The sequence below is a fragment of the Corylus avellana genome, chromosome ca9 (assembly GCF_901000735.1).
Source record: "Corylus avellana chromosome ca9, CavTom2PMs-1.0".
In the NCBI taxonomy this organism is placed as follows: domain Eukaryota; kingdom Viridiplantae; phylum Streptophyta; class Magnoliopsida; order Fagales; family Betulaceae; genus Corylus; species Corylus avellana.
The window spans coordinates 5,933,025-5,959,088 of NC_081549.1; the positions used below are offsets into that span (position 1 = coordinate 5,933,025).

General features: G+C 35.2%; 2 protein-coding genes across 4 annotated transcripts; both read left to right on the top strand.

The window, feature by feature from the left end:
- The first annotated feature begins 2,110 nt into the window (after nucleotides 1–2,110).
- Nucleotides 2,111–6,871, top strand: LOC132192347 (uncharacterized). The gene is made up of 6 exons (XM_059607660.1): nucleotides 2,111–2,402; nucleotides 4,063–4,155; nucleotides 5,192–5,324; nucleotides 5,829–6,120; nucleotides 6,213–6,267; nucleotides 6,443–6,871. The coding sequence occupies exons 1-6, from the start codon at nucleotides 2,283–2,285 to the stop codon at nucleotides 6,515–6,517; spliced, it is 768 nt and encodes a 255-aa protein (XP_059463643.1). The 5' UTR covers nucleotides 2,111–2,282; the 3' UTR covers nucleotides 6,518–6,871.
- A 371-nt stretch (nucleotides 6,872–7,242) lies between these two features.
- LOC132162592 (nudix hydrolase 23, chloroplastic) lies at nucleotides 7,243–21,041 on the top strand. Of its 3 annotated transcripts, XM_059572856.1 has the most exons (9): nucleotides 7,246–7,595; nucleotides 7,708–7,862; nucleotides 8,993–9,124; nucleotides 10,166–10,242; nucleotides 11,741–11,876; nucleotides 11,971–12,111; nucleotides 12,218–12,276; nucleotides 13,227–13,294; nucleotides 13,842–14,277. In XM_059572856.1, the coding sequence occupies exons 2-8, from the start codon at nucleotides 7,722–7,724 to the stop codon at nucleotides 13,285–13,287; spliced, it is 747 nt and encodes a 248-aa protein (XP_059428839.1). In that variant the 5' UTR covers nucleotides 7,246–7,595; nucleotides 7,708–7,721; the 3' UTR covers nucleotides 13,288–13,294; nucleotides 13,842–14,277. The 3 variants fall into 3 exon arrangements, with proteins under 3 accessions (XP_059428838.1, XP_059428837.1, XP_059428839.1); XM_059572855.1 differs by lacking the exon at nucleotides 13,842–14,277 and adding an exon at nucleotides 20,895–21,041 and having other exon boundaries at nucleotides 7,243–7,862; XM_059572854.1 differs by having other exon boundaries at nucleotides 7,245–7,862; nucleotides 13,842–14,278.
- The last annotated feature ends 5,023 nt before the right edge of the window (nucleotides 21,042–26,064 follow it).

Genomic DNA, 26,064 nt, shown 5'->3' on the forward strand with positions numbered 1-26,064 from the left:
TCACTACTTTTAGTACATCTCCCTCCAAAAAAATCCATTGAAATCCCAAGCTGAATGATAATATTTTGATTGTTTTTTCTCATTATTTTAATTAGGCAACCGTATAATTTATTAGATATACACGGCGAGCAAATAACAAGAGAAAGTATAATTTAAATTGGATTAAAGAAATATATTTTAATGTAAAAACATCATATTCCATTAAAAATACAAGTGAAATTGTTGGGTCTAATCAATACAAACTTCTTTGTAAGAAAAGAAAAGACTAGGAGAAGTCAAAATTGGCTTTAATTATATTGACATGGCTAAATCATGATTAAATTAATGAGCGATTGGATCTAGTTGGGAGGGAATCTATTGCTTTTGGGTGGTGTTCATCATAACATGTTTGGTCCCGCACGTACGTTAAAAGAAACTTCTTTTAGAGTATGGTCGGCTACAGATCCAGCTATATGCCTATATGTATCCAAAGTAATTGGAACTTTTTAGCCACAACTTCTTCACCGTCCATGACGCTTGTTTCATATGGACGACGAACGCATCTTAAGGTTGCTTTCACTAATATATATATTGTTTTTAAGGGTTGCGATTAGTTGAGGATCACGTTTCATGAAATACAAATTATTAGCTCGAATTTCTATTTTCTTGTATGTATATGTCAGAGGAAGGCATTGTAAGGTTGCTTTCACTAATATATCAATTTATATTGTTTTGAAGGGTTGTTTAATTTGCTTTGGATCATGTTTCACGAAGCGGGGGTTATTAGTTTGAATTTCTATTTTAAATAAGAAAAAAAAAAAAAGTAAATCCCTTCGAGTTCCGCCATAATGTGGGTATTTTAATAATTTTGGTTTAATTTCAATGAATATAAATAGTTTTTATTTTTATTTTTTTTAAATGGAATAGTAAGTTCGCATACCAAACGCCTTCTTACTCTATGATTGAGAATTTGGAAGAACCCCCACCATCAACAAGCCCTAGATATTTGACTAAGTATGATTTTATTTTTATGTGACTAGACTCCGACACTAATGTTACGTTTAATACAAGGAACAAATATTTTATTAAGAAAATAGGAAGTGACTTTGGGGCCTTTTTTTCATTCGAACGGTAGACCTCAACTTTATGAAACATGGTTTTTAACTGATTGAACTATTTATTAGAGATGACTTTGGGGAGGTTGAGCACAGCTATTTGTCAAAATTTGAATTTCAGCTTTGGACTAATGCTGTATATTTGTAAAAATAGAACGGCTAGTTTATGAGTAACAGTAAATATAGGCCAGGTCCACTAAGGAGCATGGGCCACGTTTGAATTTCAGCTTCGGACTAATGCTGTATATTTGTAAATATAGAACGGCTAGTTTATGAGTAACAGTAAATATAGGCCAGGCCCACTAAGGAACATGGGCCACGGCTGAACGTGGGCTGTAAAGAGATGGGCTAACCGAATCATGTTGCAATATGGGCTTCCCCTGAAGTTCGAAGAATATGGAGCCACTTTATCTTGTACGATTTGCAGGCATTTTTAGGATAGCAATACAAATTTTTAGGCTAGCTATCAATTTTTACAGAGTGAGGCCAGAAAAGATATATTATATATAAGATCCCTACCAATTATCTTGGATTGCTGGTAATTTGGATAAATAATTATTGAGAATTTAGACTAAATAATGTCTTTTTAGATTTTAATTTTTTAATAAATTATTTGTTAATATAGTACAAAAATTAATTTTTGTAATTTAATGTGGTAAAAATGCTGACATAACACCAACGACATCAATTATTTAGACAGAAAACATGAATGACCCAATAAAAAAATTGTGAAAAACTTAAGGTTTTAAAAAGAGAAAAAGAAAAAAACTAAGAAATTAGCGTTTATTTAAAATTTTTTTTGACATGTCCGCATAAGAGGGGAAGAGAGATTCGAACTAGTGACTTTTGTTTCGTTAGACGTGGTCCTAGCTCTTCTCTTTCAATTTTCAAAAATTTAAATCGCAATATTAAAATCCTTTAGATCTTTATTTTTCATACCTTTCTTTCCAGGAACTCAATGGGAGTTGCGTAAACAGAAGAAACATAGCGAGTCAGCGACCAGAAGATTTCAAAGGATGTGGTTTTATTAAGACGGAATTATGGCGTTAATTATTTTTCGCCTTAACAAACAAAAATAATTTACTACACGGTACAGGGTAGTAAATTAAGGCCCATGGTCGCCCTCGCCTCCCCTCCACAGCTCCACTTCTCTTCTCTCTGTGTCTCTCTGGTCATTGATTTGTGAAAATGAATAGCGCCATGAAAGCAGCGCTGATAAGCTCGAAAGCCAGCTGCTTTCATTTGAGGGCAGCCCTTTTTCATTCTACTCCTGTTCTTGAACGAAAAAGACGCAATTACTGGGAATCTGTTAGTCTCTCTCTCTCTCTCTCTCTGCGTCTCTCCCTATGCGCATAGTTATGTATTTTGATATATGGGTTTTGTTCAACATGGATATATTTGAATGATTTGGAGTCTTTCCTTGTTCCTTCTTTTTTTTTTTTTTTTTTTTTTTAATATATATATATATTTTAAAATTTAGGTGATTTAGGGTATGCCGTATAAGATTTTTTGGATTAAAATTGTCATACATTCATATCTAGCATTTTTTTTCCTAGTCTTGTTTATTGGTCCTTTTTTCATTGTTTGGTTCTCGGGGAAATTGGGGTGCGAACTCGTTTTGTTGGGCAGAGCTGTTTGGAATAGTTGGTTCTCTGAATTTCAAGTTCATTTTTTTTTCCTGTGGATTCTTGCCAACCAAACAGAGCATGGTGGTAAAAATGTAGGGTTTCTGCAAGAAATGAAGCATGCCCGTTACTTTCTCGCTCTCAATTGCTCAATATATGGTGTAACAAATACAAAGATAAAAACTTTGAGATGTTGTTTAGAACTTATAATGGTTATATGATAGGGTATTCATTTGTGACAACAAGTTGGCTTAGTTGGTGCATTACTATTTTTAATCTAAATATGAGTCTATAATGAACTATAGTTGGTGCATTACTGCTACTGACTGTAAGTTTCAATATGTACCATGTAAGAAGGGTTATTAGTGTTTGTTGGTTCAAGTATTTGGTGTGATCATGTGCAACAAAGATAATTTAAACCATTAGATGGATGGCATAAAGTGGCAAAATAGTCATGAGATTTTAGGAAAAGGAATGATGGACTATAATGTGATAGAAGATACCCCTAGATTGTGGCACAAAGTAGCAAAATAGGATTTGTCTTGTTGATTGTGTGGATAAGGCTTTCAGATGAAAATTATCTGATGAAGAACAGCCTTGGTTATGATGTGAAAGCATCCATCTTCTTTAGTCAAATAGTGTTTTGCTTCCTCTCATATTTACATTGAAGGATACTCCCTTTAATAATATTTCACTCGCTTTTACCGGGTGACCATTAGTTTTGACATGCTAGATTTTGCATTGTTACATGATTCTCTTTAATAACATATTCTTGACCTGCCCCCCCCATATCTGTTTCCTTATGGGGAAAATCCAAAGAAATTAACAGTCTCATGACTCTCATCAAATGGTGGAAAAGTGGTTATAGCATTAAAGCATTTTACTTATGATATGGTGTCTTGGGGATGAAAAATTCACTTTTGTTATGAGTATTTGGAGACGGATGGATTCTGTTGCTTTCATGTTGGGCTTTTTGATAAATGAGCCAATATACTGTTCATACCTGAATGAGGTCTCATCCCTAATTTAATTGTTTAAGCACTTGTTTGTAATTTTTTTAGCATATTTTTCTTGTATCATCAAGTTGATTAAGTGGCCAACTTGTTGAGCGAACATGGTGCATATGGGTATCTTTGGCTTGTAGAAATTTGGTTCTGTTTATTCTTATGTTGTTTCAGCTTTTTGTTAATGTGTTCTCCACTACATCCAATATGCACATTTTCTCACCTTTCTCTGTCCTATGTATTTTATTTGTTTTGTCTTGCTCTCTCTCTCATAATTTCTTTCTCCTTTCTTATGCTGACTGGATATTTTCTCTGCTGCTTAAAATTCTTCATTTGCAGAGATCCAACATTAATTCCAAAAGGTTTAGACAGTATACAAAAAAACAAACATTATTGCGGAACGTCGGTGCTTATGCAGACTTCCTGTTTCAGGTTTCTATTTATGATTTTTTTAACTTGTAATGCATTTTATTATTGGCATTATCTTTTCATGGACTTGTTTCCATCCTTTATACTTCAAAATTTTCCTGTTTTTATGGTTGATGCTGGATATTTTTGTTATTTTCTTTCTTTTTTCTTCTCCTTTTTAAATTAGCTTTTAATGACATTGCAGGAGTGGGGTGGTTATGGGACTCTTTTGCTAGAATTTGTAGTAGTTTGTTTTGTTTAATTGTTTATGTCCCTCTAAAAAAGCAAAGAAACGATGGAAGATTATGATATCTTTAAGTTTTGGGTAATAAACGAGAAGCTATGTAAATTTCATGGAGAATATCTGTTCTTATTATAAGATGGATGGCCGGTGAGGCAGGTGTTTGGGTACGGCTTGTAGTTTTGAATGTAGAAGTCAAGAAGACAAGCTGTGGCTCATTTCAGAATCATAAGGAAATTATTAGGTGCAAACTTTGAAACTGAAATCGTGGGTGGCAACTAAATACAAAGTTATAAATCAACAAAACGATTGAAATACATAATTAACATAGCAGATGAGTGCATAGGGATGTAGGTCATAGAGAAATTCGGGCAAGAAAAAAGAGTGACAAAGAACAGGTGAAGAGGTTGGAAGAAATATTTTTCTTGTCTGGGTTAATATGTTAATGGATTCAATAAATGTGGAAATTCATTTTGTAGTTTGAAATTTGGTATTATGACTTCTGCCTTCTGGTTTTTTATATGATAGCATCACATTTAATTTCTTACTGGTGGGTGAGAGGGAGAAAGCTAGAGTTATAAATTTTACTTATTTTGGGTATGTTTGAGAAATGAAATTGAAGTTTTCTGGTCCTGGTGAATTCAGTTTCACCCTAATGGGCAATTTCTATTTCTCACAAATTGTTCTTTTGATCTATATAATGTCATAAATATTGTTAATTTCTGCACTGCTGAAACTTTTCTGATTTTCTTATTGTTATTTAGTTTTATTTTAGAAAGATTTTTGATTGTTCTGCATTGATTGTTTTTGGATTTCTAGAGCTGGGAGGACGAGGATGATAAGGATGAGCCATCTTCAAGTAGAGGCCCCTCGTGGATTAAAAGGCAGTTCTCTGCTAAGGGTTCCAAAAGGGACTCGACTGGCAATCAGGGACCCAGACGTTGGGGCAGAAGTAAGGACATTTCAAACTTTGGTACTAAAAGAAACATAAAGTGTCTAATTGCAGAACTATATATCTAAGCACATTTTTAACTTATAATGGGGTGGTGGGAGCGTCTGTTAAATTGTCTCCATCTTGAAAATCTTCTCACTCCAAATCTTGTTTTGAAAACTGGTTCTTACCCGGCCGGCATCGGCACTTATCAAAAAAAAAAAAAAATCTTGTTTTGAAAACTTTTATGGCCCTTGGGCGGAAAAAGCCTTATAGATGGGCCTTCATGTTTTTTTTGTTTGTGGATATCATTGCTCTAATTTGCAATGCAATTGTCCTTGATGTAAGCTTCACTTTCCACAAATAATGGGGTGGTGCTCTTCATAGTGGCATCAAATGGGCAAATTAGCCTTGAAGTCTCCTTCAAGGCATAACTGATTTACTCGTGTCTTGAGTGTTGGATTCATTTTTTTGCCCCCTTATGAAGTTGCATTAGATGTTATCCCATTTTCAACTATTGTTCAGGAGGTTTCCAGTTTTGTGAAGAGGATGATGTTGACGTTGAGACCATTTTCAGAAGAGCATTTGGTGGGAACCAATTCTTCTATTGGTCCTTCATTAATGAAGAGGATCCTCAATGGAGGGGCTCATCAAACTACAATCACTATGGGAGGTCCTGGAATTGGAGACATCGGAATGAAGAAACGTATGATTCTTCATCTGAGTCTGAGAGTTCAGAATCAGATATGGTATCAAACAGGCTGGCCCTCGGATTGAATACTTCTGGTCCTCTAAAACTTGAAGATGTTAAACATGCGTAAGTTCTCACTAGGTTTTCTGTCTCACTTCACGAAACATGTCCTCTTCTGTTTCCGGGTTGTCTGATTTCATCTGAATTTACAATTGCAGATATCGAGCGTGTGCACTAAAATGGCATCCGGATCGTCATCAGGGCTCTTCCAAGGTATTAACATGCTCCAACCTTTGATTAGTATTCTCCATATATTGAATCTTTCCTGTAGAGAGTTATGAAGAAGTCTCAAGTCTTTTGCCAGGCCAGGCTCATGAAAATGGTCATCATTGCTTGTGCTGATTCACAGCTAACTGGTGTTGACTGACTAATTTGAATTCTTGAACAGGCTGTTGCGGAGGAAAAGTTCAAGCTTTGCAGCGCTGCATATCAATCGATATGTGATAAGCTGGCCTTGAATTAAGGATGCTTCAAGGCCTGTGTTCTTGGTAAACAGTCAACCCAAGGATGCTAATCTAGACCCATCTTAGTATTGCTGATCACTTTTTTTTTTTTTTTTCATTAATCCAATTCTGTAGTCAGGATTATTATTATTATTATTATTATTTTCAATTCAAGAAGACATTGTTGGAATAGCCACTATGGCTTCTTCCCAGTGGCATGTGATTCTGGGTTGCCAGATGTATTAATTCATGTTCTTATATCTTTACAAGGATGTAATCTATCCCCTTTTTGTGCTGTAACTTGTATATTTGCTTTAAGCTTGAAGGCATAAATCATTTAGGAGAATAAAATTGATAATTTACAGTTATATTCAGAGCACTACTATGCCTACTTATTTTGCAACCTTTGTTTTTTTTTTTTTTGTAATAAGCTCCATGTGTTTCATTTTTTTTTTTTTTTTTTTCAATAGATCAATTCGTCTATTTTTCTCTCAATTTTGTAACATAAGTCATGACTCGTGAACATTTAATTATACGTTAAAAATATCAATAAATAATTTTTTTTTTTTTTTAAAGGTTTAAAACAGAGGTAAGAGAGATGAGAGAATCTAATAAAAATATACTAGATTATTAATTATAATATACGACATTTTTAATAAATAATATTTTTCAAACGTTTCGATATATACAATTTACAAACACCGTAACTTCAGTAATTTGAGAATATCATATGTCGTATACACCAACATCTGACCGTCTTCAATGAACTTAATCTAATATGTGGGTTCTAATTATGTGATGTCGAAGTGTTGAGATTTGATAGGTTATTAGGATTCCCTACAAAACAGATGACCAAACGAAAGGATTGACAAGTGGGCACCAACACCAGGAATCAAGATCAGAAGACACATTTTTCATCAAATTTCTGTAAAAGATCAAGCGGTTAAACAGAAAACCTGTCTGTACAGAGTTGGAGGAGTTAACTTTGTGTAGTATAGGAATATCGTAATACTACAATCCAAGCTCATCCTCTGTTGCAGTTTTGGCTGAATCTTTGGAACAAGATTTCTGGGGAGAGAGAATAATATGCTCAAAGCTGTACAGATTCTGGGTTGTTGTTCATCTGGGTTTGTCTGGAAACCCCGAAGCAGTGGTGGGTTTTCCTTCATTTCAGTCTCTGCTAAACCATTATCATATTCTTTATCTTCAGGAAGAGCAACGAGAATGGATTCTTCGTTCTTGCCCGAGTTTGCAGTGCGCAGGGCTCGTTCTCTAAGGGCATTTCGTGCCCCCTCAGCTCGCTCCGAGTCAAACCCAGATGGCCGTTCCGCTTCATCATCATCGGTTGCAGTTCAGTCTTCAGCAGTGAGTTTTTCTGGTAGCTCGTTTCTTTCTATTTGATGGGTTCCATTGGGATGTGTTCGTTGATATAGTGGAATTTGAGTTTTCTCGGTAATGGGGATTGCATAATTAGTTTCTATATTGCATAATTTAGGAAACTTTGGTTGGAGAATGGAATGAGATAGAGATTCTTGATGATTCTTTACGTTGGGATTGTCCGAGTTTTCACGTCTGATGAAATTTTAATGAACAAGGATGAAATTGCAGTTGTAATTTGCAAGCTGTTTTTATTATTTGTCTACTTTTTAAATCCTCGATGATTGAATTTTGTTGAATCCTCACTAGGGACTTGAGTTCAGTTGCCGTTTTTTTTTTTTTACTTGAAAATAAGATAATAGATGTGTTGAATTATCTTTGGCTCAAAAGGGGCTAAGAAAAAATGCCAACTTCAGTTAGGCGCTCTTTAGAACTCTTGTAAAGCCTCAATAGATAATATATGCTCTCAGCTTGCCAACTTTCTCTATATTCTAGAATGTTCTTTCTCATTATATTGATGTACGCGTTTAGTTTCTTTAGCTTTTCTGCCTTGAATTCTTCTCTGCTCTCGATTTTTGATGCAGTCTTTGTTGGTTGTTTTATTAGAGAAAAATTGATGATTAAGTCGTATGTTTGTGGTTAAGTTACATGATTTTGCCTCAATTTGATATCATGTAGTGGGAGTAAAAATCTCATACATGTAGAAAAAGGTGGCTTGTACCTTCTTGATCTCATCTTAATAGAGGAGAGGGGGGTGGTGGGGTTGGGGAGATAAGAATTTAATTTATTTTATCTGTTGGTAGAAAATTTCTGCTTAGTTTCTTAGTAACATGGTCTCCAGTGTCAGATGGTTGTGAGTGTGGTTCTTGGTGTGAGGTTTGCCTTACTTTTCAAGGTTAGGACACAGGAGTGGCCAAATTATCAAAGTGGCCAATTTTAATTCTTTGCTACACATCATATACTGAAATATTTCAGCTATAATAATATGACAGGTGCAACATAAAAGTTCTCAAAATATAAACCAGAAATCCCGAATTGTTGATGCACTATATCTATTTAATTTTCTTTTCAGTTAGTTATTCTGTACTATTCCTATATTTGTAGTTTCTATTATGCAGGGAAACGTCCGTAAGATCAATTTCTGTCAGTGGTGTGGTGGCCCAACAAAGCATGAGATACCTCATGGAGAGGAGAAGATGAGAGCTATTTGCACAGTTTGTGGGAAAATTGCCTATCAGAACCCAAAAATGGTAATACTATATAGGAACAGAACTTTCTTTTTATTTCTTTAAGTGCCAATCCAGAGATAAAGGGGCTTTGTATTTGTTTTATAAGTATTTTTTCTTTGGTATGTGGGATTACTGAAATCAAATGGATTCATGTTGTTTTTATGTTGCATTCAAAATGTAGTACATGGCTTTTTAATAGCATAATGACGAACCTGTTTTCTTGCTTTTGTGAAGGGCATATTTAAGGATATATGTGAAAATGTCATAAATGCATTAATTGTTGTTGTCTATATAAGACTACTAATGTTTTCGTATGCAATGTAAAAGATTGTGGATTGGTTTTCTGTCTATTATGTTGGCCGGGTACCTAATGATTTTCCAGCAACTTTGATAACTTCTCCAAATCCTATGGGTTTTTTCCTTTCACTTTAAGCTTAAACCATAATATCATTGTTGCATGATTAGTTACATAAATTTGTGCCTATCAGAGAGAAATAAATATAATATCATGATTACTTTGCAAGATTTTAGAAAGCATACTACTGTATGCTGCGTGCAAACACAGGGAGCAGTAGAAGAGAATATTGTCTTTCATTTCCAGCTTGTTGTCATTATTCCACCATCTGGGAAACAACGGTTGGGTTTGTCGTTTTCAGGATTCAATCTAGGGAGCAATAAATAAGTATCAATAGAATTGGATTAGGATGTTGAGGTTGCCTACCGTGTAAATTTGGTGCAACTCTCTCTCTCTCTTTTAAATTTAGTTTGTGATATGGGTTACTCTTTGTAAAGTTTGCATAACACGCTCACTTATTCATTTTCTATATCTATCCTTTGTAAAACAACTGCCTTAGCTTTTAATAAAATGATTAACTGAAGAAAAAAAATGATAGTGGTTGATAGTTGAGTTTGGAGTTGAATATATAAATATATAATGCATGAAGTTTTTGCTTTTCAAAATTTTGCTGCTAATGCATTTGTCATCAATGTTTGGTCCTTATTCTTTTTTGTGTCAATATGGCTTCATTTCTACTAATAATTGTTCAATTGATGCTTATATAGGTTGTGGGTTGCCTCATTGAGCATGATAACAAGGTCCTACTTTGCAAGCGGAAGATTCAACCATCTTATGGTCTATGGTATGTATGTACATGTATGTAGTTTTAGTTGGAGAGGGACCAACTGTTTATTCATTTTGGTTCTTCTCCACAATTGTTTCTTAGATGAAAAAAAAAGGTCAAAAATTTCTTCCGAACATGATTGGGATTTTAATATTATTAGCAGATTACCTCCACCTTTAACTCATCTTCTAATGTCTAAAATTCTGTCTCTAAAACCAACAGAGGAGTCCAAGAGTGGACTATCGGAGATGTCAGCCGTTCATCTCCCTTCTGTCTCTAGACAGAGTCTGAAAATGCCTTTGGGGCTGGGCACATGTCTAGAATGTGGCTGATTCAAAAAGCCAGTTTTATGGGGATGGGTCTAGTTTTGGATCGAATCCTGGCCTTTCAAGTTGCTCTGTGCTTTTGGGTAGGTGTAGATCTTGGACTGCTCCTTTGTATTCAATCACTGGGGCCAGGTACTCTTGGTCATATGCCCAAGCTGAAACCACTTTCTACTTAATTATTTTACGACATTTCTATTCTTTTGTTTCTGAGAGCTAGTCTTATTTTTTTTTTTTATTATTATTATTAAATTTTTTCTTTTCATTCAATTTTAGTTGTGGTTGGATTAAAAACATAGATACTCTTTGTTTTGAAACTTTCGCTTAAGATGCAATGGCAAAGCACTAAAGGTGCTTAGCTGAGTCCAACCATTGTCAAATGGGGAAGAGTGCTGCCTAATCTGCTTTAGTACATTAACAGTCCTATCATCAGCAAAGAGAGCTTGTGCACACATAACCAGTAGAGTTCTCAAATCCACAACGTCATTCTTATTGCTCTGGTTCTTGACACGAGTCTCTGCAACTCTAGATATATTGGATTGTTCATTTTGCTGCGAGAAGTGACCCTAGATATATTGGATTGCCCATTCTTATTGGATTGTCCAAACGGTTCTTCTTTTCTCCATTCTGCAAGCCTTCATTAACAGTACACATAGAAGGCTCCTCTTTTTTCCCAGCACAGAGCAACACCTTATCAAACATCTCTGATTGCTCACTCTTGGACTCCTCTGTAAATAGAAGGATTTTTAGCACATAAATTTACATTTGATTCTATTGCCATGGCTCTGATATGTGCCCAGCTCCAGTGGCACATATCAGACCGTATCTGAGAGGGAAGGCAGATGAACGGCTGAGGGAGAAATACTTTGGACTGCTGTGTGTTTGAGAGAAGGGATTTTAGACATGCTATGTGTCTGAGTGAGAAGGAACTTTAGAGGTTAGAAGAGGAGTTCACATTAGAAGAGGAGTTCACGTTAGAAGAGGAGTTAATAGTGGAGGTAGTCTATTAATCCTATTAAAAAGTTGTGCCTTTCACATGATAATTTATTAGACTGGGTTGGAGGAAATTTTTGTTTTTTTTAAATTTTTTTTGCAAAAACACAATCCGAGTAATGCAACATATTTATTATGGTGAAGGTTGCTTCTATTGTCGTTGTTTGTTCACCATTCGATGTTTGGGTGTGATTGAGTAGGACTCTTCCTGCTGGTTACATGGAAATAGGGGAGTCTGCTGCAGAAGGGGCGATTAGGGAAACCTGGGAAGAAGCAAATGCAGAAGTTGAAGTGCTGTCTCCTTTTGCTCAATTGGATATTCCTCTTATTGGCCAAGTGAGGGAGAAACAACTTTTCATTTAGCTCATATTGACTTTCTGTGTACTTGCTAAAGATGCTTGTGTAATTCATTATGCCTTGTTTGGAGCAGACTTATATAATCTTCTTGGCAAATCTCAAGAAGCCGCAGTTCTCACCAGGCCCAGAATCATCAGAATGCCAGCTTTTTTCCCTTGATGATATACCTTTTGATTCCCTAGCATTTTCATCGATGCTGGTTACCTTAAATTTGGTATGAACCAGTTTTGAACTGTAAAACTGTATCATTACTAATTTACTATTAACTTCCCTGTCAGACATGAAATTTATGTCATGGTGTCTATCTCTTTTTGCTGCAGTATGTTGAAGATGTTAAGGCTGGAAAACCCAAGTTCCACTATGGTACAATCAATAAGAGGTAAATCCATTTTATATGTGGGAAATTTGATCTGGTTCTGAAAGATAATTGACAAGAATAAGAGTAATGTTACAATCTGTCGTATTTGGTACGGGATAAGACATAAAATGTGACTTAATTATGTACTATTAGGTCTATGTATAGTGAGTTGTGTAAATCCATTGCTTTGTGCCAAAATCAAGTTTAAGGATTTCCATGTCCATTTTTAGTTGCATTTGCTAGTTTGCCAATATTAGCAGGAAAGTTACATGGTTAAAAAGAGGCTTCTTGCTCCCAAATTCTATACTATGAACCCTTTCCCATCTTTCTATCCACATTTCTAAAACACATAATTGTTCAAAGGGTTATCAGTGGAGCTGTTTTGGTTGCTTAGTCCTATATATATTGATGTCCAATCAGCTTCTTATAGTGGCAATAGAAGCAACCTGTTATTTCTAGTTGTTTAATCCAGCCCCTCGACCCCAACCCCTATAATACGAAAATTTAATGGAAATGAAGTTCTGATTAAGGTCTTCTATTATGGTAGATGTCATTGTAATTATTGATTACCTTTTCTTTTTCCCTTCTCTGTCTCTCTCCCTCTTAAGAAAAAAGAAAATCAGTTTTAAGTAATGCAGAGTTGCAAATGTTCTGTGAAATATTGATGTATGAGGGAGTGTAAGAGATCATTTTGGAAATTTTATTGGGAAGTCCAATGTTCTAATGAGAGTGCCAACCTGTTTTTAAAACTTGTCACTGAAATCCTTTTGCCCTTTACAAATAGTTGATATAAGGTTTTGTTGAGTTTGGGGATCTGGATTCTCTAAAATTCCTAGAATACCCTAGGAATTCTAGGGAATCTTGATCCATTGGTTGGAGGTTAATCCTTTTCAAACATGGAATACCTTGTGTTTCTGAATGATGTTATTAATGTTCCTGGTACATGATTCTTTGCTTATGGTTATTGTCAGGCCTGGCACAAGTCCTTCTGATATTCACGCCTTTACTCTTGATTATCATCTTCAGTCTTGACAAGATGGTGAGTCCTCTATGATGCCCTTTGAAGTGGAAAAAATAGAATAAACAGTGATATACTCAATACTCAGGTTTGAAATTCTTTTTATTTTCTAGGAGTTGCTCCATGTGTCACATAATTGGTGTCTGAGGTCATCAACTGATGGGTCAATCATCAATGTGTTCTTTATAATGAAATTGCAGATGGGGCCTTAAGTTAGTTTGTATGTGTTGTCTCTTCCATGTAATAAATTTATACAACTTGAGGTATATTCATTATTCACCTAAACTATATGGTTTCCCCCCAATCTTTCCATATTTAATCCCTTAAAATATGATATTAGTTGCAACCGATCCAATAGTTTAAGAGGATGATTCTTTAATATTAAAGTCTAGTGATGACATTGCAATTGACCTTACAGTTTGTCTAGTTTTTCCTCAATATTAAAGCCTAGTAATGACCTTTCAATTAACCTTATAGTTTGTGTGTGCAATGAATAATAAAACTTGAGATATAATCAATCCTTAAATCTTTGTCTGGATTATATGATTTCATGTTTTGCTGGATGCAGGGTCTGGTTGTTATTTGAAAATGGGAAGCAAGAGAAACTGAAAAGCACATTTGGTCAAGTTTGGAAAATGTTCCTGCGTATAATCAAATAGTGCCACACTGTGTCTTCACTGACTTTGAAATCCATTCATCTCATCTGAATTTTCGACGGCAAGTCAGCAATCCGTGACATCTATTTGAGGAGGTGAAAATTCGGAGTATTCATGAAGAAGATGGAATTTAATGAGGTCCAACTGGTTGATTGCCTTGTTTTTCCGAGGAAGATTCAAAGTATTATTGGAATTGCATCCGATGGAAATCTTGTAAACATTGAACAGAAATTCAAAAGGACAATTGGCATCTAATTGGTGTAAACAATGAGGAATCTTTTACACCATCATCAAATTGATTTCCTTGTGACGATGTTTTCCAATTTTCCAACAAAAAATTGATCGAAGATGTCTTATTATTATTATTTCAACCCATGAATGACATAATCTTGGATTGAAAATTGTCCAATCAACATAACTTGAAAACCCAAATACGTAATATATAGTATCAAATAACGCAGTAAAGTATCAATGATTGATATTATTCGTAAAAAGAACATTATTTGAACCAAGAGACAATTGAAACTTCTATGAAACATGTCTAGGTCTCGTACATATTGCAGTAAGAAGCCTCCAATTGAATCTGAAACAAAGATTGCAATAAGTGTGAAATGCAGTTCAATAATAAAGTAGATAGGGAAGATCAAGAAAGAATACGTTTCCAATTAAAATAAATAGAATGCCAATTACATGCAAATTGTGTTCAAATTACAAAAGACAAGTAAAAAATAAAAAATAAAAAAAACTTATTATGCTTGTGTTATCACTGGGCATTTTCATTATTACACAAAATTTATACAGAGCTTTTCATGAAAATGAGAACGATATACCTTCAATTCAAACGAAATGTTAAACTACCATTCATCTTAAAAGCTTAAGCTTTTTGAATAAATGGTAATTAACATGGTATCAGAGCCAAAGGTCCTGAGATCGAACATTGGCTCCGTCGATTCACCCCTCATTTAAATTAAATATTCCACATGTTGGGCCTCACCTATTAAAAGGTAGTTTGAGCTCACACGTGATTGGGAGTGTTAAACTAATGATTAAGTGATTAAATTTATTTCTTCCTATCAGCTTAAGCTTTCAATTGGTAATTTAACAGACTATGTTAAACTACCATTCATCCTAAAAGCTTAAGCTTTTGGGATAATTGGTAATTTAACATGAAATAACTATATGTGGTTATTTGTTTGGCTATCCATACAAATTTGTCAAAATTCACTAAAATTTTGACAACCACTTTATGGTATATATATATATTCACAATTATTAGCTATGATATTGATAAAAATATGTTTGGCATTGCTTTAAGTATTGAAATTACAAATTAAGTGCTCCACAAATTAGAAATGTTGAATAAATCAACTTCTGGTACACATGCATTGAGGTTCACGTAAAAGAAATAGTGTTCAATGTTTTGCAGTGAATGAAAATATATATAGATTCTTTTGCTGCCTTATAAATTAATAATATAACACTTACAGAGCCTTCTTTTGTGACATTTAGGAAGATTGACAAACATCTATTGCAAATGGATATATTTTTCATACATTTATATGTACATTCTTTAAATAAAGGGAAAGATAGGAAAAGATCGGTTATTACCTCTTTACCAAATCTGAAACTGGAGCTCATGGAATGCGTGGGTGGTTCTTGACGTAGTTTTCATAACAGATTTTGGCACAAGCTCCAAGTAGAAATATACCTTTTCTTTGGTATTTTCGCTTGCAATGCGTCATGCACCTTTCAAAGTCCGAACCCATAGCTTCCACTTTATAGATTTTGAGGCAGTCTCTAAGACCAAAATAAAGACACTTTTTGTATTCCCAATTTTCCATTAGCTCTCTTCTTTTCTCACAATCTTCAAATGTTTCTGTAAGGCAAGTATGCAATGTTGGCTCTTGCTCCTCATGCTTCGGTTTCTCATGCTCTAGCTTTGGCTTTGGCTCTTGATGACTTGGCTTCTGAGATTTGTCAAGGCGAGAGAAATTAGAAAGCATGATGGGACTTGAAGGAGTGAAAGATGATGGGGCAAGGTTATTAGCTTGTATTTTAACCATAATAAGGACTTGCAACACTATCATAACCTCCATAAGTTTTCTAACACCTTTTCTAGTCATCTTTTTTCTCGAATATTAGATGGCAATGCTTAAAAGCCTTTAATCCTTTATATACAATTGAATGATTAGTTTAGTCCAAGAATTTATTTTTCTCTTCCATTAATTTTATTCAAAAAATGTTATTTAATAGTTGGAATTTTTGAAAGTATGATCTTTTTCCAGTTAAATGAATTTTAATTTAAGCAGCACCTTTTGGTTAGGATCACAATGTTTCATAATAGATTTTTTTTTTTTTTTTTTTTTTTTTTTTTTTAAATTTTTATTAATAGCTTTTCCCCCTCGTGAATATGTTCATGTCCTTGGGTAACGACTATTTGAGGACGACCTTTATCTTTCAGTTTGGTGAGTGAAGAAAAATACATTGTAGTAATAATGAAATTGGAATGATCTTATTATTCATTTACGGAAATAGATTATAGAGGTAATTACTAAAAGGACCTTATGATTTTTTTTTAAAGAAAATCATAGAAAAAAATTATTTTTTACAAATTATGAAGAGACAATTGAGTACATAAATAATTTAACTTGATCACATTAACATATATGGCATTGGATGGGAATACATGTACTGATCGAATGCTTAAGCAATGCCAAATGCTATATCATATCACACTGGCTTAAAGCATTTTTTTTTTAAGATGAATTGTTTACAAAGGGTAACACTTGATTAAAAAAAAAATAGTATTCAGATTATGACTTTGAAGATAATAGAATACATCAACTTGATCACATTCAGACATAGAATTTTGGATAGTGTTAAGCAATGATTATGCATGCCTAGTCCTTGATTCGGGATCCCCGTAAGACAACCAAACATTAGAGTGGTGTGCAGTAAAGGAGGGGTGCAAAGGTGACACCACATCTGATGCTTAAGTTAGTGAATGTGCAGAGGTAAGGTAATAAGAGAATTAGAGAAATAGGTAGAGATTGGGCATGAAAGCATTCATAGGTCTAGCCTCATACGACCTCATGGGTTGAGTACCATTTTGGTGAAGTGCCTTCATAAGTCAATTGTCATCAATTAGCCATTGATTTGGCCTTTGCTCATGCGGGAGATTATGATCATCCTTCCTTTAGTAAGTTGTATTTCCTAAGTGGGTGCACACATTACTTTCCATAGTTATTGCTTGATATGGAATTTTCTCTCCTGGATGTATTCTTTCACGTAAAGTTGGGTTTTAACAGTGAGCTAGCTGGCTCTTTAGAGCCGTGTTTGGTTGGCTATCCATTGGGCTGGTGGGGAATGTAAGCTTCCATTCTAGTATTCCCCCATTTCTCTAAGGCTACTTGTGTAGGCTAATTGGAATTAGGTGTAAGGAGCATGACCGCTTGGGCATGTGGGTTCGTGGAGTATTGCCTAGGCCGATAAGGAATGTAAGCTTTCATTCCAGTGGTCCTCCATTTCCTTGGGCTACTTGTTTAGGCCAATGATAATTGAGTTGTTAGTTCCTTGTTCCTTTTGCAAAGGCCTCGCTTTGTGCGTATCATGTTCGACTATTTCATTTAATGAATGTCTGGGGGGGACTGGTCATCTCAAAACTAAGTTGCAAAAACACAATCCGAGTAATGCAACAGGTCTATTATGATTGTTGTTATCGTGCACAATAATGATGAATAATATAGAATCGAAAAAAGAAAGATCAAGAGAAAGTTGAGACACAGATTTATGTGGTTCGGCAATGTGCCTACGTCCACAGGAGAGAGTGCAGCTATATTTTACTATTCAATGATTTAGAATTACAGCATAACATATTTATAGGAAAACCCTAATTATAAGTACTTTGGAAAACCCCAAAATACCCCCCACAACTTATTTGTCCCTAGGCCCACATAAATTAATTACACCCAATGGGCCAGTAGTAGAATATGAGCTACTTGTTCCAACAATCTCCACCTTGGCGAGTATTCACCTCTTTGAAGATAATCAAGTATTGGGCCTACGCCTGGAACTAATAGGTTTGGGGATGCTGCCTTCTCTCCTCTCCTTTCTAGCGCATGGAGACATTTGTCAAGTCCAAGTAGTGCTTGAACTTGTCTGCAGTAACAAGCTTCGTCAACATGTCTGCTGCATTCTCAGAAGTGTGAATCTTCTCAAGTAACAATTCACCTGTAGCAACCAATTCCCTAATCTTGTGAAACCTCACATCAATGTGTTTGGTTCTAGCATGATACACTTGGTTCTTTGCCAAGTAAATGGTACTCTGATTGTCACAATACAACGGAACTCCGCCTTGCTGAATACCCAGCTCCCTGACTAACCCTATAAGCCACAAAGCTTCCTTTGCAGCCTCATCCGCCGCCATGTACTCCGCCTTAGTCGTGGACATCGCAACCGTAGATTGGATCATAGACGTCCAACATATGGGTCCTCCTGCAAGAGTGAACACATAACCCATGGTCGACCTCCTGTCATCCTAATCCCCTGCATAATCTGCATCCATATATCCGACAACTGACAAATCACTTTTTTGTCTGACAAAAGTGATGCCATACTCTGTAGTACCTTTCAAGTATTTGAAAATCCATTTGACTGCATCCCAGTGTTGTCTCTCCGGATTCGCCATGTACTTGCTCATCACACTAACTGGATGAGCCAAATCTAGCCTGGTACATACCATAGCATACATCAGACACCCCACTGCACTGGCATATGGGACCTTAGACATGTCTTCAATTTCTTCAACTGTCTTTGGACACTGTGAGGTAGACAAACGAAAATTATTCGCAAAAGGTGTGCTTACCGGTTTCGTATTCTCCATGCTAAACCTCTCCAACACCTTCTTCACATAGCCGGCTTGAGATAGCCACAATCTCTTGGCATCCCTATCTCTGCGAATCTCCATCTCAAGAATCTTCTTGGCTGCGCCGAAATCCTTCATGTCAAATTCTCTACTCAACAAAACTTTCAGTTTGTAAACCTCTACTATACTCTTAGCTGTAATAAGCATATCGTCCATGTACAGTAACAGGAAAATAAATGAGTTATCATCAAGGTTCCTCACATACACACAACAGTCATACTCACATCTCCTGTAGCCAATTCTGATCATATAGGAGTCAAACCGCTTATACCACTACCTTGGAGACTGCTTCAGACCATAAAGTGACTTCTTCAATTTACAGACCAAGTGCTCATGTCCAGGTTGACTGAACCCTTCTGGCTGCTCCATGTAAATCTGCTTCTCCAAATCACCATGGAGAAAAGTTGTCTTCACATCCATTTGCTCCAATGCCATGTCATAATGAGCTACCAACGCCAATACCGCTTTGATGGAGGTATGTCTGACCACTAGAAAAAAATATTTCCTCATAATCAACCCCTTTCTACTGTGAATAACCCTTTGCTACTAGGCGAGCCTTGAACTTTTCTCCCCCTTTTTCTGATACTGCTTCCTTTTTCTTGAACACCCATTTGCACCCTATCACCCTCTTCCTCTTTGGAAGCTCCACCAAATCCCACGTCTGGTTTTTATGCAAAGACTCCATATCTTCCGCCATAGAACCCACCCATCTGCTCTTCTCTTGGCCATTGACAGTCTCTTGAAAAGTAGTAGGATCTTCGCTGTTAATGCCAAGAGCATAAGAAACCATGTCTTCAAAACCGTACCTGGTTGGTGGCCTGATAATGCGTTTAGGCCTGTCTGTGGCTATAGTGTGATGCTCCTTAACTCCTGAAGTAGAGGTCTCTGTACCCTGAGAAGTGTTCTCCTGCACAGGAGTCTCTAACTCCACCTGCACCACCTGCTTATCACTGCTTATCACTGTTACTGCTTTCTAGCACCTCCTTCTCTTTACCCTAAGTACTCTTCAACATGGAATTTTCATCAAATACCACGTCTCTACTGATCACCGCCTTGTTTGCCTTCGGATCCTAAAACTTGTAACCCTTAACCCCTTTCCCATATCTGAGAAAGACACACTGTCTAGACTTTGGATCAAGCTTCGATCGTTCTTCACTAGGTATGTGCACATAGGCTGGACAACCAAATACTCTCAAACTAGAGTAATCTACCTCATTACCTGTCTACACCTCCTCTGCAACTTTCCCATCAAGTGCTACCCTCGATGACTTGCTGATTAAGTAGCATGCCATACTTACTTCAACCTGAGACATCGTGCTCTCTCTACAATAGACCTATTCATGTCCCTCTCTCTCTTCAGAAGAAAAAAAAAAAATCAGTTTAAGTAATGCAGAGTTGCAAATGTTCTCAGTGTTATACTCAATACTCAGTGTTAGTTTTATTTTGTCTTGGCTGGATTCGTGTGAACTCTAAAATATAAAACTTCTCAGGGGCAGCTAAACCAAAAAAATTACTAAATCTGTAAAAGAATAAGGATTACAAGAAGTTCACACTCAGGTTTGAAATTCTTTTTATTTTCTTGGCATTGCTCCATGTGTCACGTAATTGGTGTCTGAGGTCATCAACTGATGGGTCAATCATCAATGTGTTCTTTATAATGAAATTGCAGATGGGGGGGAGGGGTCTCTTCCATGTAATCAATTTATACAAGTGAGGTATATTCATTATTCACCTAAACCATAGGGTTTCCCCCCATTCTTTGCCTACATTTTAAATTTGCATATTTAATCCCCTAAAATATGATATTAGTTGCACCTGATCCAATAGTTTAAGAGGGTGATTCTTTAATATTAAAGTGTAGTGATGACATTGTAATTGACCTTGTATATAGTTTGTCTAGTTTTTCCACAATATTAAAGATTAGTAATGACCTTCCAATTAACCTTATAGTTTGTGTGTGCAATGAATAATAAAACTTGAGATATAATCAATCCTTAAATCTTTGTCTGGATTATATGATTTCATGTTATGCTGGATGCAGGGCCTGGTTGTTATTTGAAAATGGGAAGCAAGAGAAACTGAAAAGCACATTTGGTCAAGTTTGGAAAATGTTCCTGCGTATAATCAAATAGTGCCACACTGTGTCTTCACTGACTTTGAAATCCATTCATCTCATCTGAATTTTCAACAGCAATCCGCGACATCTATTTGAGGAGGTGAAAATTAGGAATATTCGTGAAGAAGATGGAATTTAATGAGGTCCAACTGGTTGGTTGCCTTGTTTTTCCGAGGAAGATTCAAACTATTATTGGAATTTCATCCGATGGAAATCTTGTAAACATTGAACAGAAATTCAAATGGACAATTGGCATCTAATTGGTGTAAAGACTGAGGAATCTTTTGCACCATCATCAAATTGATTTCCTTATGACGATGTTTTCCAAAATTTTCAACAAAAAATTGATCGAAGATGTATTATTATTATTATTGCGAAGAGGGTTTGTGAATGTTTTCCTTTTCACTAACAATTTTAGTTTTATTAATGTTGTTGCTGTTTGCACCTTGGAGTCCAAATTGTTGGCAAACCTAGCCGTTATAGGTGAGTAATGTTACAAGTCCTTCTTGTGTCACTCCAATGATGATGTGGCTCTAGGGGATTTGTGTACAAGAATGGGATGGACGAAAGTCTATCTGGAAAGGGATGCTCTTGAAGTTGTTCAGGCTTTCAGAAGAGAAGCAACCTGGTGGGAAAGTTATGGGGCGGTGGTATAAGATGCGAAACAACAACGAGGGATGCTAATGGAATGGAGGATGGAGCACGTCCCTCGACATGCAAACGAGGCCGCACATAGCCTTGCAAAATTTGCTTTGTCTTTACAGAATGAGCAACTCTGGTTAGCGGGTTTTTCAGACTGTATTTCTCCACTTGTACTTGCTGTGCAAGGTATTTTATGTTCAATTAATATCTGAATGACGTGACTCTTAAAATTATTATTGGACTTGTGATTGATTATTATTGAATTTTGATCAAATGGTGATTTTAAAAGCCATCTCATCCCTGAAGGGACACAAAAGTGACATAAGAGGGACTTCTAAAATTACTCGTTATGGGTCGGGGGTGCTACACTAACAATACTAAAATCTTCAAACATAAAATTGGATCAACAGTCCTATATAAAATTCAACCCATGAATGACATAACTTGGATTGAAAATTGTCCAATCAACATAACTTGAAAACTCAAATACATAATATATAGTATCAAATACCGTAGTAAAGTATCAATGATTAATATTATTCACAAAAAGAACATTATTTGAACCAAGAGACAATTAAAACTTCTATGAAACAAGTCCGGGTCTTGTACATTGCAGTAAGAAGCCTCCAACTGAATCGGAAACAAAGATTGCAATAAGTGTGAAATGCAGCTCAATAATAAACTCGATAGGGAAGAACAAGAAAATATACGGTTTCCAATTAAGTAAATAGAATGCCAATTACATGCAAATTGTGCTCAAATTACAAAAGACAAGTAAAAAACAAGAATAACTTATTACACTTGTGTTGTCACTGGCCATTTTCATTATTACAAAATTTATACATGGTTTTTCACTAAAATGAGAATGATATATCTTCAATTTAAATGGATATGTTTTTTTTACGCATTTATATGTGCATTCTTTAAATAAAGGGAAAGATCGGAAAAGATCAGTTATTACCTCTTTACCAAATCTGAAACCGGAGCTCAAGGAATGTGTGGCGGTTCTTAACATATTTTTCATAACAGATTTTGGTACAAGCTCCAAGTAGCAATATACTTTTACTTCTGTGTTTTCGCTTGCAATCCTTTATGCACCTTTCAATGTCTGAACCCATAGCTTCCACTTTATAAGTTTTGAGGCAGAATGAAAGACCAAGATAAAGACAGTTATTGTATTCCAAATTGTTTATTTTCTCTCTTCTTTTCTCACAATTTTCAAATTTTTTTTTTAAGGCAAGTATGCAATGTTGGCTCTTGCTCCTCATGCTTTAGCTTTGGCTCCGACTCCTGATGATCTGGCTTCTGAGATTTGTCAAGTCGAGAGAAATTAGAAAGCCTGATGGGAATTGAAGGAGCGAAAGATGTTGGGGCAAGGTTATTAGCTTGTATTGTAAGCATAATAAGGACTTGCAACACTATCATAACCTCCATAAGTTTTCTAACACCTTTTCTAGTCATCTTCTTTCTCCAATATTAGATGGTAATGCTTAAAAGCCTTTAATCCTTTATATACAATTGAATGTTTAGTTTAGTCCAAAAATTTATTTTTGGCTTCCATTAATTTTATTCAAAAAATGTTGTTTAATAGTTGGAATTTTTGGAAGTATGACCTTTTTCCAGTTAAATGAGTTTTAATTTAAGCAACACCTTTTGGCTAGGATCACAATGTTTCATAATAGTTTTTATTTTTATTATTATTATTATTATTATTATTATTATTTTTTTTATTAATAGCTTTTCCCCCTCATGAATAGGTAGGTTCATGTCCATGGGTAACTGCTATTTGAGGACGACCTTTATCTTTCAGTTTGGTGAGTAAAGAAAAATACATCGTGCTAATAATGAAATTGAAATGATCTTATTATTCATTTAAGGAAATAGATTATAGAAGTAATTACTAAATGGAACCTATGATTTTTTTTTAAAGAAAATCATAGGAAAAAAAAATTATTTTTTACAAATTATGAAGAGACAATTGAGTACATAAATAATTTAACTTGATCATATTAAGATATATGGCTTTGGATGAGAATAGACGCACTGATCAAATGCGTAAGCAATGCCAAATGCTGTATCATATCACACTGGCTTAAAGATTTTTTTTTTTTTTTTTTGGATGAATTGTTTACAAAGGGTAACGCTTGATAAAAAAGAATTAGTATTTCAGATTATGGAGAGATGTTTGAAGATAATAAAATGCATCAACTTGATCGCATGAACACTCAGTGAAAATGTACTCGAAATGGACGCCAGAGTACATAGAAACATTTCTCTGTTCAAATCTCAACCATTGTTTTCAAATTAAATGGTGGAGATTTAACCATGCATATCAGTTTTTATCACATCGTTATTTATCATATTTATCACTTTCTATGGTAATTAATGAGGTGATAAATGCTGACATGGCAACATCTCCACCATTTAATTTAAAAACAATGGTTGGAACTTGGGATTGGGGGTAATCTTTTCGGTAGAATATCCTAGGAGTTCTAGGGAATCTTGATCCGTTGGTTGGAGATTAATTCCATGTTTGAATACAAATTAAAAAAAAAAAAAATAGTGTATGAGGGTTTCTCCCCTAACGTTCAGCCATTACAATACCAAAAGCACATAGAAGAGCTTCTTCTATATGAATCACTTCTTCCATAATTGTGAGTGCACTCTTTATAAGCCTATGAACTGCTTCCTTCACTTCTCGTTTAGATAATAAATCTTCCCTTAAGTTTAAAATTTGAATATTTAATCCTCTAGATATGATATTAGTTGTAACTGATCCTATAGTTTTAGAGGATGCTTCCTCAACATTAAATTTTAGTGATAACATTGCAATTTACCTTATGGTTTAAAGTAGAAAAATGTCATTTACCCATATTAAAAATTGCTTTTTCTCCTGTTAATTTTTTTCTGCAAGCCACGTATAATCAATCCTTAAATCTTTGTCTCGATCATATGATTTCATGTTTTGCTGTTTGCAGGGCCCGGTTGCTATTTGAAAATGGGAATTGACCAAGACAAACCGAAAAGCACATTTGGTCAAGTTTGGAAAATGTTTCTGCGCAGAATCAAAACGAACGTGCCACACTGTCTATTCATGAAGAAAATGCAATTTCTATGATGCTGATTGCCTTGTCTTTCCAAAGAAGATTCAAAGTATACATTATTAGAATAGCATCTGATGGGAAACTTCTAAACATTGAACATAAATTCAAAAGGAGAAATCGGTGCAAGTAATGAGGAATATTTTATGGCATCATCAAAATTCTCATGAATGGATTTATTATAGTGAAAGGCGGGTGGTTAATGGTTATTAACCGCCTCTTAACTGCACTAACTGTTAACCACTAGCCGCTTTTAAAGACTGTTAACAAAAACCGCTAATCGCCTAGACGGTTACGGTTTTAGGTTTTAGGTTTTTTTCAAAACAACCGTGTATATATATATGAAATTATGTCATTTTTGTGTTTAAAATTTTAAATATATATAAAAATGTATAAAAATCTAGAAACGATGTCGTATGTAGTATGATATTATCATATTACCATAGAAACGACATCGTTTTTTTTTTTTTTTCTTTTAAAAAACAATTAGCAGTTATTAAAGTTACTGACCGCTAACCGTCGATTAATTACCTAGGCGGCTAGTGGATTTTACTAATAGCCTCTTCACCCATATTTATCAATCATCCAAGTGAATTAGGGGATTCTTGGAAGACAGTAAATACTCACCTAAGAAGAAAGCTCACACCCAGATCAAGTCCAACCAATCTATGACCTAATGTGTAGACCCGATCTGAGACACCTGCATGACTCCTCCACCAAACTTTACAAGACTTCACAAGGCTCTTTATGCCAGTATGTAAGGCTTAAAGTACACAAATATCTAACATACCCTGCAAACTATCAATAATTCTCTCACCTCACCATAGGCCTCTCCCTCACATCCTATATTAACTTGAGCTTTAGAGTCATGCCGGCCTTTTAGGGCCGGTGGACTTCTAACGCATTTTACCTCTTTTACAGGTGAATCTCATCCCTAGAATGCGGCTGGAGGCTGTTGCTTGAATCATACACCAACAATGTTGATTGAAATATTGAAGACATACAATGAGGAGTCATCATAAGGGATGGAAGAAGATTTGTTTGTTATTAAAATATAAATTAATTATAAATAATGTAAATGTAGATGCCGTATGGCTGAGAATCAATCAATCAATGATATATATCAATTTCTTTAAGTAAAAAGTCAATGATATATATCAATTGCTTTAAGTCAAAATTGGAGGTTAATCCCCTTAAAGTAATCAATTAGAAGTTCGATGCATTTGGAGCCATCGTTCTCTCTTTTATTTTCTATATTTTTAGTCATAAAAACCCTTGGATTCCCATTGATGGAGAAATAATTTTGCCGTATAATACAGGATGGCCGTACAAGTCCTTATTTTCTATCTCTC

What these genes read in the sequence shown, in the direction of transcription:
- LOC132162592 (XM_059572855.1), top strand. Translation starts at nt 7,584, where the DNA reads ATGCTCAAAGCTGTACAGATTCTGGGTTGTTGTTCATCTGGGTTTGTC. An exon ending in TGCTGGTTACCTTAAATTTG is followed by an intron (nt 12,112 to 12,217) that starts GTATGAACCAGT and finishes TTTTTGCTGCAG; the next exon opens with TATGTTGAAGATGTTAAGGC. An exon ending in TATGGTACAATCAATAAGAG is followed by an intron (nt 12,277 to 13,226) that starts GTAAATCCATTT and finishes GGTTATTGTCAG; the next exon opens with GCCTGGCACAAGTCCTTCTG.
- LOC132192347 (XM_059607660.1), top strand. Translation starts at nt 2,283, where the DNA reads ATGAATAGCGCCATGAAAGCAGCGCTGATAAGCTCGAAAGCCAGCTGC. An exon ending in ACCCAGACGTTGGGGCAGAA is followed by an intron (nt 5,325 to 5,828) that starts GTAAGGACATTT and finishes ACTATTGTTCAG; the next exon opens with GAGGTTTCCAGTTTTGTGAA. An exon ending in CTTGAAGATGTTAAACATGC is followed by an intron (nt 6,121 to 6,212) that starts GTAAGTTCTCAC and finishes TTACAATTGCAG; the next exon opens with ATATCGAGCGTGTGCACTAA.